The 17,169-nt window shown below is 33.9% G+C and overlaps 1 protein-coding gene across 1 annotated transcript in view; it reads right to left on the bottom strand.

Moving 5' to 3' along the window:
- Positions 1–12,905: 12,905 nt before the first annotated feature.
- The window catches only part of LOC123553872 (transcription factor Dp-1-like), a 41,164-nt gene continuing 36,900 nt past the window's right edge, over positions 12,906–17,169 (bottom strand). Inside the window, exons 11-12 of the mRNA XM_045343579.2 lie at positions 16,970–17,045; positions 12,906–16,205 (exon numbers count right to left, since the gene is read on the bottom strand). Coding sequence (XP_045199514.1) covers positions 15,950–16,205; positions 16,970–17,045 — 332 coding nt within the window. The 3' untranslated portion in view covers positions 12,906–15,949. The remainder of the gene's footprint in view (positions 16,206–16,969; positions 17,046–17,169) is intronic.

The raw sequence follows: 17,169 nt of genomic DNA, 5'->3' as shown, positions 1-17,169 counted from the left end.
ATATTGTACACCTTTCGAGAAATTCGTGCGAAAGAGAAAATATGATAGGTTTTGAGGAAGAAGACTACAGGGGAAAATGAACTACATATAAATGTATAAAATTCTCACTTAAACAGTTAAAATCACTTTACTGTCATGTATACAACCAAGTATTTTAAGCTTAATAAGTAGAGCGTCGTGAGTTCGATCCCCGGGAGAGGTGTATGTTCTCCATGACGATCTGATAATAGACATTGTCAGGAGTAATTTCGTCCTCCACTTCTGAATCATATGGAGAATTTGTCAGTTATATGCGGGGAAATGGCTACTACTTGTAGCGACTCCAGAACATTGATTAGGTTAATTGACCGCCGTTAAATGACTGAAATACAATTGAAAGTGACATATATAATATTATATGGAATCCTTCTCCAGCCCCTAAAGAAATGATTTCAAATCTGGTGATGATTGATTATAAAAAAATCTAAAGCAACCTTCTGATATTTTAATACCTTTATTTTTACATTTTTATTTGTAAAACATCTTAATGACTAATGTTTCAGTGTCAAGATACTAGCGTTGTTTTCACAATGTTATCAAGACCTTCTGTCTGAAACCAAGTGTCAAATCTGTAAATTGTTACGATCTGATTCGTTTTTCACTTTTGTTTTGAACAGCAAGTGAGTGTAGAAGCAAAGCAAAAGATAAAAAGCATCGAAACAGAAATAGCGTGCTGAATTTTCTAGAACTGGGACGATTACTCGGTTAATCGGATCCGATTCGATTACTAGGTGTAACAGGTTTCAATTTTACAAAACCGGTAATCGCTCTCAAACAATAAACATCACGAGTTGTACTTTATCTTCATATGTTTCTTTGACCAGTACATAGACCCGCATTATATTTACGCTAAAACACATCAACTGGACATAATCAATAGTCTCTGATTTGTATGTCGTGTTACATCTAAATTAAAGTACACCAAAATATGACTTATTTATTATCACACTGCTTGCAAACGATTAAGTCGGTAAGTTTCTAATGAAGTCAGCTACTGAAAGTACTTTGATACGGTCGTCAGGAAAAAACAGCATTTTCAATACGGCTGCCGATTAACCGGTTCGATTCGATTTCAAACAAATGATTAACCGGTTTCAAAATTTTGAAATCTTCCCAGCCCTAGAATTAACAGAATAAAATGATACAAATATCGCATTAAGAGCTTCGGTGATAGAAAATCTAGTTCTTGAAATGTGTTACTTAATTGCTAATACATAAAATACGATGACAAATGCCTGACCAATAGTAACAAAAGAACTTTATTACAGCAAATCAAGGGAATAGTGTATAGATGAACTACGTTGTGACCAATATTTCAGTTATTCTTCTAAAATGGTCATATTTATTTAACCATCATCGCGTGGACAAATTAACATAAATATATATCATATAATAGTAACATTGAGGCTCATTCAATGAAATATTGAAGTTATACCCTCCGATATTTTCTTGATTACTGACAGATGATGGTTCAAGTAATCAAAATGATGAAATATGTGGTTCGATAGTTACCAAGAGATATACAATGCGTAAAAATAACTTCCTGCAGGATGAGAAGAGCATGAAGAAGAGATCTGAAATTCAAAACGATGGATTTATAATAAACAAATTATGCCGATTGAATATGTCAGGCTAAGACGTCTATTGCCTGTGAAGTGTTATGGGGTTTATTCTTTTTTTATATATAAGAGTAAGAAGTTATTTCTATATAAGAGTAGTTCATTCTAGCATTCCGCACTGAATTTAATTGACAATATATTTATTTTTACACGTTTAAGGCTACACTAGCGTAAGCTCACATTTGTTTATTTTATAACATCAGTAGATTCCTTGTGATACATTGGTAAGTTTGCTCTACTGGGTTTTATCACCAACCAATCACTCGGAAATCTAAAGGTGTTGTAGCAGGAAAACAACCATGCTTTGCCCCTTTATTCACAGTCATAAACATCATACTATTAAGATTCGATATACTATCAAATTCACTGACATTATCAAGCATTTTTGAAGTTATGACATCTTTAGAACCAAAATAAACAAATAGTTACAAATTGTAGATATTAAAAACACTTGAAGAGTGGTTACCAGTTCTTATAATAGCCTATTGTTGATGTGCAAAGAAACATTTTCCAGCTGGTTCAAAAATACAAAAAGTACCATTTTCATGCCAATGGAATGAAACACACACACACACAAAAAAAAAACGTAACATTTGCGGTTATGTAATATCTATATTTACACTTTGATATTGTTTGATTTTTATACATAGGTAGTAATTCTAAACGCCCATACATTCATGAAATTGCTACAGCACATGCGTAAATCGCTGGAAAAGAGTTTTCATTGACAATATAGACCATTTTAGATCATGCTTCAGAGAATTTGCACATTTCATACTATCACACAAACAGACTTAATCAAACCGAGTTTGCTATTTTTACGTCCTTCAGTTCTATGCTTCCAAAGGAATCTTTAGATCTGTCAACAGTTAGTACAGTCAAACTATGTTCGCTAGAGCTCGACGGGGGAAGCAAAATATGTTAGTACAAGCCAACGAGAAGAATACATTATACAGACTTGACGCTGAGTTCGAGCCAAAAGTAGTAATTGGATAATCCAAATTCGAGCAAAAGAAGTTTGACTGTACTGGTCTTTATAAAATACGCGCCATAGATTTTTTTCTGCCTGTACTGTTCATACAGACAATCATACAGATAACCAACCAGACTTTATGGAAATTGTTAGCCTGAAAACGTTAATTTTAGAAACATGAGAAAGATAACTTCCATAAATGAACAAAATATCAGTGTACGAAAAGTTAAGCTTATTCTATAGAAATAACTTTAGTCGTTTTGAATTTTGCCTGTCTCAGATGCAATAAATCTATTTGAAGTAATTTATTTTACTTCTCAGATTCATAATTATAACCGAAAAATTACAAGTTTGTATTAAAATGTTGCAAAAATGGCGAAAATCTGAAGTTTTTAACAAAAATGCACTTATTGACCTTTGACCTTATGCTGTGACCTTAGAATGACCTTTAGAAGGCGACAGCCCCCCTGAAAAGTTTCCTATTTTTATAAAGTTAACAATGAATATGGCTGTCGGGCATTAACAAAAAATGCCATCAAAGGCAATTTCTAGGCCTCTTTTTTGGATATATAGGCAGACTATCTGGGAATATCAGTCTTCACGACTTCTCATATGCATTGTAAACATAACTTGCTTTTAACAAGATACAGGATGGCATACACGTGTTCTTCTTCTCAATATTTTAGATGTTTTCATAGTACCGGTGGAAAGAAAATAAACAGAAAACTAAAATTGTACATCATTTATTCAATGCATATTGTAATAAAATAGTCAACATGATCGTAACAAGTTTTGGTAGGGTGAAAAAGAATGATGTCGTTGTGAAATGAGAGAAATGCCTTCTTACAGACAGGAATATATATCTATGTGACGAAGTATTACATGGATGAAGCTAATATGGTACCTGTATTAAGAGAGGTTGCAATTTCATACTTGTATGGAATGAATGCATGTAAGACTTCGGTATTTCAACATCCATCTAAGATGTCACTATAAAGCCACGCAAGCTGAATGTTAATGTAAAATCTATGATATATCTTGAAGATTTACTAGTATATAATGAACTTTTACCAGACATTTATCATAATGCGCACAGTAATTTACAACATGAACATGTATACACACAGATATGAAGTGACAACCCCTCTATCTACTTAACAATATCAAGGAGACTATAACTAAAAGGAAAGGAGTTCTGCTATACAAAAGATCACAGTAAGGCTGGAGTAAGCCAACAAAATATTCCCAAAATTCTAACATTATTTTCTTAACTTTAATATTGACACTAAAACGCTCACCTGTGTAAAAGGCTTCAAGTATGTTTGTATAACGTTATGGTTACAAGTATACAAGTTCTTTTTATATAAATATCAAGGCCTTCACTATTATAGATTCAGAGAAGACATTCAGTTTCTTTTATATTAGCTTGTGTTATATATAATATGTCAAGCACATGGGCATGGCCATTTTTGAACCCAGGGCAATCATTCGAACAAAAAAGTAGACAAAGAAACTCTGACATCACACAACAAATATCAAGGCTCTAGCAATTATGGATTCAGAGAAGATTTTCAAAATTTCTTACATATAAGCCTATAGTAAGTACATGTGAACCTACGGCAGTCATTTGAACAAATACAGTAAGACACTTGGAGATCATTTGTGTTAAGTTTCATCAAAGTCCATTCAGTGGTTTAAGAGATGTCGTTGAAAGAAACTGTTGACAGACAGACGCACGCATGTACGACATACATAGTGTGACCACAACAGCTCACCATAAGCACTTTGTGTTCTGGTGAGCTAAAAAAAATCTAAAACATTAATAAAGATGAAAATTTTTACAGCTACATTTTGTCTCAAAGCATTAACTACTTCTTAACACAATTTTTGACTGTACATCATATGAGCCGTGCCATGGGAAAACCAACATAGTGGGTATGCGACCAGCATGGATCCAGACCAGCCTGCGCATCCGCGCAGTCTGGTCAGGCTCCATGCTGTTCGCTTTTAAAGCCTATTGGAATTGGAGAAACTATTAGCGAACAGCATGGATCCTGACCAGACTGCGCGGATGCGCAGGCTGGTCTGGATCCATGCTGGTCGCATACCCACTATGTTGGTTTTCCCATGGCACGGCTCAATTATATGTATCGAAGTTTATCATCAGTATTACTCCACATTAATTATCATTCTAGTCTGTTTTTGATTTTAAGCAATGGTTTACATTTAGACTAAACTGATGGTGATAGAAGATAATAATTATTAATATGATTGCTATCAAACAAATCTTTGTAATAACCATCAGTGATCCCAAAGTCATAGCTTCATCAACAGATCACAAAAACTACCAAATGAAAAAGTAACTCCAATGTCCAATACTGATTTTATGGTGGGAAAAAAACAGCATTATAACACAAATCCAATGATGTAGCCTGTATATTTTATTTGGAGGATTCAAAATGTGCCTTTGCTACACCCGTCATTTAAGGCCAACATTAACGGTCAGCAAACAACATATATAGGAGAGATCACTGTAAGGCATTAACACCTATTTATCTGGTGGTGGGCAAAAAAAATGTTTTTACATCGTTTGTGTATGGGAATGGAATTTTTAGTAACTTTTTTGCTTATTTAGAGATTTTCAAAATTCAGAAAGTTTTGGAATACTTACAATTTTCATATTTTCGTATTCAAATATCTTTTATAAATGAATAACCATTTTAAATGACCTATAATTTTAATAGCGGCGTAGTGATATTCAAAACTTTTAGAAAAACACTGTAAGCTAAGCGTTCATAATTAATCCATTTTATTTCGAAATAGTAATTAGAAGTAATTAATAAATTGCTTGTTTTAAAACCTTTCCATTGATCAAAAAATTACTTAGATAATTTGTGATTTAAGAAAGTTTAGGCTGTTAGAAAAACATCTGTTTACAAAAACATAGACATACAGCTTCTGCCCACCCGATCACTGTCTTATCAGTTTTAAAAATAGAAAATACAACGGATTTGTATACAAACATGACCTCTTCTATTGTATGCTGTTTCAAATGCGAACAGATACCATTCACGAGACTGAAACTTAGGCAAGACAACATAATTTTTGCATTACTAGTCACAGTTTTGTGGCTCAACAACAAATAATGTATTGACAAGGCAATGAAAACATGCTCCACTATGACTTTTCTTTAAAAAAAAAAAAAAAAACAAAGGAGAAAATTCTTCCATTATCTAACTTGTTACATCAACTTACAGCAAGATAAAAACATATAACAGATTACTTCTCTTCCCTGATTTTTACTTTCTTTAAGGCAAATGTATTTAAAAACATAACAATGCTGACACTATCACACTATCATATACCTGCCACCCATCACTCAACTACTAAAAAAATATATTCCAGTTGTTTTTCCTATCTGGCCAATGTACAACACAAACTGAATACAAACATTCAAATACTGTGCTTTTCATGTAACTAACTAGGACTGGGAACAATACTCCAGTACCTGAATGAATAATGCTACACACGAATACCTAATCACTACCCTGGTACCCAGCCATGTCTTATAATTTATATAGACGCAGCTTCACATTTCTGAAATTCAACACACTTGAGAACAGTAAAAATAGAATTATGTGCTAAAGCCATACGATATTCATACCTGTAAAATGAAAATACATGTTCAGGGGAGCATCACTCACTTGAGCATGGATAGTTCAAGCTCCCTGGCTCACTCAAGTAATCCATATGGTTGCTGGCCCTATTCCATATATGTTCTATCTTTGGCTCACTCAAAACCCCAGATAACATGGAATATTATGCTCTTCTTTTGTGAACTAGTGATCGCTGTTTTACTATATACAGTGTAACTTCTGAAAACAGCACACCCTCAACTTCCCAGTGTTTTGGACAATACAATAGGGTTATTATAATAGTCGCTTGATCTGGGATGCTGTATTCGGCCCAGAGTGGATTTCTGCCAGATTGGATCTCACCAAGTGTGATCTGACCTTGCAAATCCCAAGAGCCAAATACGAAATTCCAGATCTAGCTTCTGTTATGATGACCCTTTTATTATACAACTCCACATTTTTGTTTGGTGAACGAAATCTTCAATGTTTATCAAGGCTAAAATGGAACTTAGTGAAGTTTTTATGTGCACTGTTTATAGAACTGTGTCAGGTCATGCATATATTAAATGAAAGTAGTCAAGTAACATACCATACAAAAGGTACAATACAGAGTTTTTTCTGCCTGTTCACACTTACTTGTGAAATACAAGCTGTAAATTTGATAGAATTTATATAGATATATAAAGAACTGCATATCAAAAATCATTCTCTGTAATTTAAAGTATATGTATATTATATGGGTGCACGACATTTCGTCGAAACACATTTGGTCGAACAGACAAATGGACGAAGACATTATGTCTAATGGACATTAGGCAGAATGCAACGATTAGTTGATAAAAATAACAGGCCATGACACTTGGTCGAAAATAAATTATTGATAATTACTGAAATTAAACGATCAGTAAATGCCTAAAGGTGTTGCTTGTTGTTGATTCCCTAAAGTGGTCCTTCTGATTAGAAATCATAATCCAGCCTACCGACAACAATAGTTATAGACTAACTGATCAACCTCTTTTCATGACTTATATTATATATGATTAGGTATTCATTATTATAATATTAAAAGAGCGATAATTATAGAAATATCAGTGAGTGAACTAGAATTTGCCTTTAAATAAACAAGAGATCACAGAGTGATCTTGGCGCCCACCAATGTGCCATTTTTGAGTGTTCCAAATTTCAAGACTTATTGACTAGATCAAGGTCAAATTTCATTTCCGTACACAACACAAATCTATGCATGTGGTCCAAATTTGAAGCCTGTACCTTCAAAAATATGAAAGTAGGTCACTAGGTCAATGTCAAGGTCAAAGTTTGTTTCGGTACACAAAACTATGCATGGGGTCCTAAATTTGAAGCCTGTAGCTACAGAAATGTGAAAGTAGGTCACTAGGTCAATCTTAAGGTCAAAGTTCATTTTGGTACACAAAACTATGCAAGTGGTCCAAATTTGAAGGCTGTAGCTTAAGAAATGTAAAAGTAGGTCACTAGGTCAAAATCAAGGTCAAATTTTACTTCGGAATACAAAACTATGCATGTGGTCCAAATTTGAAGCCTGTACCTTCAAAAATGTGAAAGAAGGTCACTAGGTCAATGTAAAGGTGAAAGTTTGTTTCGGTACACAAAACTATGCATGTGGTCCAAATTTGAAGGCTGTAGCTTGAAAAATGTAAAAGTAGGTCACTAGATCAAAATCAAGGTCAAATTTTATTTCTGTATACAAAACTATGCATGTGGTCCAAATTTGAAGCCTGTACCTTAAAAATGTGAAAGTAGGTCACTAGGTCAATGTAAAGGTCAAAGGTCATTTCAGTACACAAAACTATGCAAGTGGTCCAAATTTGAAGGCTGTAGCTTGAGAAATGTAAAAGTAGGTCACTAGGTCAAAATCAATGTCAAATTTCATTTCAGAATACAAAACTATGCATGTGGTCCAAATTTGAAGCCTGTACCTTCAAAAATGTGAAAGTAGGTCACTAGGTCAATGTCAAGGTCAAAGTTTTTTTTCGGTACACAAAACTATGCATGTAGTCCAAATTTGAAGGCTGTAGCTTGAGAAATGTGAAAGTAGGTCACTAGGTCAAAATCAATGTCAAATTTCATTTTGAAACATGGAACTATGCATATGGTCCAAATTTGATGCCTGTACCTTCAAAAATGTGAAAGTAGGTCACTAGGTCAAAATAAAGGTCAAAGTTTTTTCCAGTGCACAAAATTATGCATGTGGTCCAAATTTGAAGGCTGTAGCTACAGAAATGTGAAAGTAGGTCACTAGGTCAAAATCAAGGTCAACTCATGTCAAGATTCATCTTGCCACTCAAAAATATACATGTGGTCCAAGTTTGAATGTTGTAGTTACTGACAAGAACATTTTAAAAGCTTTTCCCTATATAAGTCTATATGAACCATGTGACCCCCGGGGCGGGGCCATATTTAACCCTAGGAGGATAATTTGAACAAACTTGGTAGAGAACCACTAGATGATGCTACATTACAAGTATCAAAGCCCTAGGCTTTGTGGTTTGGACAAGAAGATTTTCAAAGTTTTTCCCTATATAAGTCTATGTAAACCATATGACCCCCAGGGCGGGGCCATATTTGACCCTAGGGGTATAATTTGAATAACCTTAGTTGAAGACCACTAGATGATGTCACATACAAAATATCAAAGCCCTAGGCCCTGTGGTTTTGGACAAGAGGTTATTCGAAGTTTTTCCCTATATAAGTCTATATAAACCATGTGACCCCCAGGGTGGGGCTATATTTGACCCCAGAGAAATAATTTGAATCATCTTGGTAGAGGACCACTAGATGATGCTTCATACCAAATATCAAAGCCCTAGGCTCTGTGGTTTTGGACAAGAAGGTTTTCAAAGTTTTTCCCTATATAAATCTATATAAATTATACAAATAAACAAAGGGCCATAACTCACTCATAAATTGTTGAACCAGTCTGATTTTCAGGGGGACACAACTAGGGTACCAATACATCATTCTGACAAAGTTTGGTCAAAATCCCCCCAGTAGTTTCTGAGGAGATGCGATAACGAGAAATTGTTAACGGACGGACGGACGGAATGACGGACGGACGGACCACGGACGCAGAGTGATTTTAATAGCCCACCATCTGATGATGGTGGGCTAAAAAGAATCTTGTACGTTGTTAAGTTTTTCTATAAGGCCTATCATGGAAAGAAACCCAATGTTTTTCATTAGTTCTAAAGGTAGAAGGTGCCTTTCCTTCGAAGGATTTTCCTACAATAGAAATAAAAGCGATCCCAAGAGTGGGAAAATCTATTGGAGATGCGAGAACATATTGAGATGAACTAAGTCTACTGAATACAATACCTTTTCTTACCATCGACAATGTGGGCCAGTTAAATTCAACCAAATTCGACGAAAATTCGATTAAATATACACTTGACAAAATGTCCTACGAGACCAATTGTACACTCGACTAATTGTCCTTTCTGTCTAATGTCTTTTCGACCAAATGTCTTTCGACGAATAATCATGGAGGCATATTATTTATTTTTGTCCAGTAGAGACAGTTCAGTTTTAATATGTTTCTACGTTCTTAGTCATTTTAATTATGAAAACTGTTGTGATTGTAAAAGGTTTACTAATTTTTCTTATGTACCTAAATCCAGCTTTGAAGTTGCAACAGTTTGAGGAACTGTTTGACCAATCACAAAATCAAACCATTATATGCAGTTAAATCTTCATGCTCAGCCTGCTTGATTAATTTCTAACAACGCTTGCTTTTAATGATACTGCAATTACAATTACAAGTACATGAAAATATTCAACGGAAACATCAAAATTTAAACTGCTAATTCTTTCTTTGATGAAGGATCATTATCTAATCATCAAGATAATTGGTGGTGTTTGATCCTCTGTTCCAAGACAGGTTGTGATCCTAATGAGTGCCAAAATAATTGGTCACTGCTATATGGTAAACAATGGAATCAAAGATGAAATTTTCCAAACAGCACAGATCTGAAAGCAAACAAATATCTACTCATTCCTGTTTTGCGGTTTCTGGAAGTAAAATTTATAGAAATAAGTCAAATTTTTCGAAAATATAGTCTGGTGTTCAGAATTTGGAAGATCCTGTATTTAGAAGTATGGTAGAAAGAGAAAATCTGAGAGTGAAAAAATCGTCAAATTTTCAGAAGTTTCCGGTTTTTGGAAGGTCAGGTATTCACAAATTCCACTGTATATAATTACTACTGTGTGATCACAGCAGTGTTACATTTGACAAGGTATTGTCCATTTGAAGTTGTAAACCAATGACTGACTGTTGGGGGCTGAATTTTGATTTGTCAAAAAGAAGTAAGTTAGAGATATGGGTGTCTGCATGCAATACAGAAATGGGTAGCATGGTTAAGGACAATTGCTATTTACTGCTAACACTTTGAAGCAAGAATATTACCTTCAGTTACATACCAAAGTTCACAAAACAATTTCTCCTCACACTTTTCATACTGCAATCAGAAATTCTTATATTCTATTACTGACTCTGTTCACGAAAATCAGTACTCAATAAAGCACTCCTATTGTTACAAGTAATCCTATATGTATATTATTCAACAAAGTAAACCCTTTTTAATCTCAATGATAGCAGAATTTTAACCTTCCAAAAAAAAATTCAGATTTGCAACTTTTTCATATGTATCTTGTTATATCAACTTTTTTTTATCAAAGTAACAGTGATCTGTGTAACAGTAAGTATAAAGGAATGTCCCACACTCTTGTCCCACATTGATGACCAAGATTTATTACATCATTAATATTCCACGGATTACTTTTATTAGACTGATATACATCTGGTATTTTTACAGTAAAACAAGAGCTGTCACTAATGGTGACAAATGTCCCTCCAGCACCTTGACCTTTGACCTGGTGACTCCAAAGTCAGTAGGGGTCATATACGCAATAAGTACTATCAGCATGTGAAGTTTGAATGTCCTGGGTGCAGTGGTTCGCGAGTAAAGTGCCTTCATGCAAAAAGTTAACGTTGCGACGAACGAACTAACAGACGGACAGTTGAAAACTAATATGCCTCCCTTCGGGGGGCATAAAAAATATCAAACCTATATAGTTCACCAGTAAGACACTTTAAAATTGGTTAAATTAAGTGAAAACATGAAATAAACAAAGTAAAATGTCTGCTTTACAAGTCAGATCATTTATTCGAGGTCAATATTGCCCTCTTCCAGTGAATATCAAGTCATATCCAATGGTCAAGAGTCAATAACTGTTTAATCATATGGGTTCAGGTTTACGAATAATTCTAACACGACCAGCGAATAACTTACTTACATGTAGAGCAAAATCTATCTCTTGATTATTCTGCAATAAAGCACTCGCATGCAATGATGTCATCTGATCCAGGTGCGTAGCACGGTCGTAAAAAGTAGTTACCATATTTTCTAACACTGTTGATACTAGTATGTGGTGTTAGAATCGAAATAACAAGTTTCCGAGTGTGCTTTATCGTAGAATAACCCTAGTTTTTCGTTCTTATGCGGAACAATATATAACTCGGGCCTATGGCCTTTGTGATATATTCTTACGCATAAGAACTCAAAACAAAGTTATTCTACGAGAAAACCACACTTGGGAACTTATTTCTTAAGTAACAAATATTTGTTGTTTGAAAGTAACAATAAATAACTTCCAATCTATTCTTATAAAGTCATGTTTAATGGGGAAAACCCACTAACCATTAAACATGAAATATATTTTGAATGATGATGAGCAGTTTCGGCCAATGAAAGTTAGGTTATTTTTAGACCATATAATAATGTACTTTATATTTTCACTTATGGAAATACTGCATCTGACATTCCATCAGTGGCAAACATTTCGATCTTACTCTGAAACAAATGCCTTCTCTGTATAATATGAATATTACAAACCTTCAAGGTATGACTGCTTTATAAATCAGAACTTTGTGTAAGTCTATGAGGAAATATTGTTTTGTGAACTTGGCAAGAAAACTGTCACTTGCCTATGCGAAAGGGTTTGGTGATTCAGACCATTTGGGTACACAGCTCCAAATAAGGCGGAATTTTAAGTCGAGTTACAAACAATTCCGATTAACTGGTCAGTCTCAAGTGTAGATCCTTTCAGAAAGACAAAACTGAACAATACCCTGGCAATCTCGCCGTCATAGCCACTGTGTACAAAACTTAATCTACTTCATCAAAATTAGCAGATGTTCCACTATGTCTAGTGCTGATGAAAACATCTTGTAACAATATACAGAAGTAATTCTACATATGGTCTACTGTAGGACATATAATTATTGTATCTAACTTTTAAGAGATCACCTGCCTTCTACTTTCATATGGCAACATACCTTTCCATTTCTAATACAATACTATATTCCTGTCAAAAATCACATGATCAACAAAACATAAATATCACCTATACAACATCACAACACTGAAGTATACAGGCAAAGAATTCTTAATGTAACATCAATTATCAACAACAGTTTGTAGAGCATGACTGAATATTGGTGGCATTATTTGGGGCATACTTGGGGGCAGGGGACTAACTATAAACTCTGGTTGGCTGGAAAAAATACAAAAATGTGCTTTAGCATTCAAGAAATTTAACAAAAGGTCAAATTTTCAGTCATTTTATTAAATTCTGAATTAAAATTCTATAACAATTTTCCTTTCTGAGTTTCCCTTCTGAGTTATCATGAACATTTGGAGATAACATACTTAGTCATGTTAAGAAATAGGATTTAATCCAGGGAAACACACTATTTTCTGAGACAATTTTGATTGATTCAATGATGTAATTTTACAAATAACATGTATCTGCATTTTACAAAATGAGTTGATAAATGGCATGATGGCAATGAAAATCCCTATTGTTCTATGAGATCAAAGCCTAACATATTTCCATAAAACTTCCATAAACATAAGAGTTTTGGAGATTCAAAAGCAAGTATGAATATGTCTTTAGTGCCTAAGTTTATCATGAGCAATCACAAGCGTAACTGTTTATTCTGTACAGTTTTCAGCCACACTGACACAATGCAGGCAATATGGTGACCTTCCGGCTTCTGACAGTGGAAGAAGATGCCTAATACTCTCTTCACACTATTTCAGGTATATAGGTAGAACCACCAACCTTCAGTACAAACATGAGCTGGGTTTCAACTCTTACTCCGTAGTCTGTGACCATAAATGCTCACCAAGTCCTCACAAAAACCAACTTAAAAGCCAAAAGTTACAAATCATACTAAAATTACCAGTGTGTAGCTCTGCAATCACAGATTCAAAAAGCATTGTGGACTTCAACACAGTGACAAAATGTCAATGTCGAAAAACCTATGTGTATACATACATGTATGTAAGAAAAAAGGAGGCCATTTTTTACAAACAAAAACAAGTTGTTTTGACTGACATATGAAGCAACTAACAAACATAACAGGGGAGACATAATATCAGCTTCTAAAAATATGAACACATAGTGTATATATGGCTAAATTGTATCAATTAAACATATTCTTTGCAAAAGAATGATAACACATTTCTGACAAAATTTCTGTTTGACTTAGACAAATTAACTTTCTCGGAAAATATAACCCTTTTCATTTTTGGTCATTTTTCTTTAAAAATCATCATTTAATTTTGGTTTTATATATGTAACTGAATATCTACTTTAAATATCTGTAACCCTCTTTTCGAAGCTTCTTGTTCCAAGTTGTGTTAAAAATAATTTATGAAAATATTCTTTTGCTGATTTTCCACTAAATGTGTATCAGACACCGAGATTTAATAGAACAAGTGCTTCATTTACATTCATGTGAGAAATAGAATACCTAGATAAAAATAACCAACCAAGACTCTGAATTTAAAGAAAGTAGATTTTACAAGTTATTTAACAGTACGTTTACCCAAATCATCTTGAAATATATTCTGAATGTTAAAGCCTTGTGAAACAATTTGAATGCATTACAAAACCTCTCATAAATGTGTTCTCGAACTCTTTTTAAATAAGTACAAATCAAAATCAATTTAAAAATATTCAAGATCAGGCTTGCTACTCTAAAATTAATCTTGTCTAACCAAACATGAATATTTTGCCTGAAATTAAAGTATATACAAAGCAAACTATATTCCAGCACATTTTGCATTTACTTTCTTATCTTGTCTCTAGATACTGAGCCCTGATACAAAATCATTTTCAGTTTTATAAAGACACATTCAGCTTTAACAATGTTTGAGGTATTTATTTTTCAGAACTAAGGACAAGTCAGGCTAAGCCGCTTAATGCTTACTTGCCTTATACATCTACTTCAACTTTCCCATTTAAGTGTTAATGTTTAATTATATAACACTGCAGAAGTTTCCATTCAGCAAGAAAAATTCTTTTTCAATTTTAATTGTTAGAGAAATTATCAGTGTTCCTCGGAGTATCAAAAATTGTGGGAACATGCGTCTCCTTGGAAAGAAAAAATTGGGAACATCTTAAAAATCTTGAAGACAACAACTTAAGGGACATTATATCAATGAAATAAACCACTAATATTACAACAATTGAATTTTTTATTGTAACTGCCATTAACAATTAATTATCGTGAAATTTGTTGTCACTTTTCTATTGACTTTGGGACACATTTTCCATTTTTGCGACATTTGTAATTTTTAAGCAAGATATCGCAAACTTTATCTCTTTAAGAAACAAAAGGATTCGACTTTTAAAACAGAAAGGATTTACTTCAAATAAAATTACCAAGAAGTCACAAGATATTATTTGTTGTTGAAAATTTCATTTTTCTTACGGGTTCATTTTACACTTTTTTCTTTTCCTCCAAACAGTTAACCAAAGTCTAAACTGACTGTCTTAGTTATTACCATTTACTTGAAAAGAAAAGCAACAAAAGAAAACTAACTGCATTTTAAGTTTTAAACAAGGACAAAGAAACTGTATCAGCTCAGTACCAAGACAATAAAAAACCTTTGCCTTTCATTACAAGAAAAAGAAAACATGTATCAAACTGGAAGAAAGGTATCACAAATTTCTATTGCTAGTTCTACATGTTGCAGTTTAAAATCAGCACAAGTAACATTCTCTGCAGTATATCCATCCAATACAATAAATGCCTGATCAATTCACAACATCTGGTCCCCGTTCCTTTCCATGCTCCAGAAACTCTATATATCATCAAGAACACATCAGTTCTAACTAGAATTGTCTTCTAATAATTTAGTAAAGACAAAATGATGTTCACCATTTTCCTTTCATCTCACTTTTTTAGACAACTTAAAAGCTTTTTCTTTCAATACTGTGCTACAAGTGAAACATTCTTTAATATCTTTCTAAAAACATACCTGGTACTTCTTTTTCACAAACAATACCGAGAAATGTTCTTCCTACATATAGCATTGAAATGTGTGTAGAAGTAATTTTAAAAATCTTACTTAAATTAATATTTTTGTATTTTGACACTATATAAACACAGAACTTTTCCATTCAAGCCAATGTCTTGACCAACATCTGAAACACGTCTTCTCCTCAAAATGGCTTGTTCCTAGTCTTCTCTCTCTTAAATCTGTCTAGCAGATCTAAGAATATCTGCATATCCCAATTGTTGTAGACACCAACAGTGAATTTAACAACACATTCCTCTCACATTGATGCAGGAATTACTAGCTCATTATTTCAATGGGGCTCGATCTGTCATAATCTTCATCGGAAAAATCTTCCGATGGGGTTTCAATCACGCCCCTCGACTGAACGTCAGAGTATGATGATGAGCCAATGCTGGGCTCACGTGAGATGACTTCCGTATGACCTGTTGCCATGGCAACCTCATAGTCCATGGCATCCGTACTACTACTGTTACTGTAATTAGGAGTGAGGGCAACCGGATATGGCTGAGCTGACTGTGATGTTACCTTTGATCTGAAACAAAAATTACACAATAATATGCATATTTAAACTTTTATCTATTTGTTTGATAAATTTATATTAAAGGGTCATCTTGCACTCTTACACTACAGCTAATGACTTGTAAGACCTGAAATTCTATAATTTTTTGCTGCATCCATTTTACTTTATCTTTAAATCAATTCAAATGTCAACTACGAACCCTCCATTATTATTTCTGCAGCAATGATGCATTGTAAAATCTTTGTGTATAGACAGTTGTACAGTACAATCTGCATTAAGACAACTACCTTATGAAGATCAAAAAGAGGTTTCTTAACATATTTTTCTACTTTTGACTTTGTGTAGACGAGCTCAACCGTTAAAACGTAAGGAGACTATACAATGAGCATCCATGCCAAAATTGATCAATTTTCAATAAATGGTCCAAGATGTGACAGATCATATTAGCTCACACTGTGCATGTTGTGCTCAAACAAGCTAAGAACCAGCAAAGTTCTAATAACAAATTAGAATACCTCTTGGTAATATGAAACAAATTATGGTTTAGATGAGTTTTATTGTCACAGTAAAGGTCATATTGCCATGTTTAGGTTTTAATGGTGGGACAAGACCACGGTGCACCTCCAGGTGTTACTGCAGACACTATAAGGCATCTACTATATGGCCTGTTATCATGAAACATGCCAAAACACTCAACCCTATACCCATTCAGCACCAGACTAGTAGGTACTTGGATTTAGAGGCCCATCCCTGTAACATCATGGTAAAGAACTGACCTGGGTTGAGAACTTCCTGAGGTATGTGGTCGGATTCCACTTGGTCCTGCATTTGCCATACTGCCTCGTGCCAACTCTAGAGAAAACATTACCAAAAAGCCACAAATAACTTTATATGTGCATTTTTTTTCAATTTAAAGACAATCCATACTGTGAAACATTTCAAACAATTATTTCCATTTGCCAAAGTGTTTATTGCC

Source organism: Mercenaria mercenaria, chromosome 7 (assembly GCF_021730395.1).
Source record: "Mercenaria mercenaria strain notata chromosome 7, MADL_Memer_1, whole genome shotgun sequence".
NCBI lineage: Eukaryota > Metazoa > Mollusca > Bivalvia > Venerida > Veneridae > Mercenaria > Mercenaria mercenaria.
This window is presented reverse-complemented; position numbering and strand designations above follow the sequence as displayed.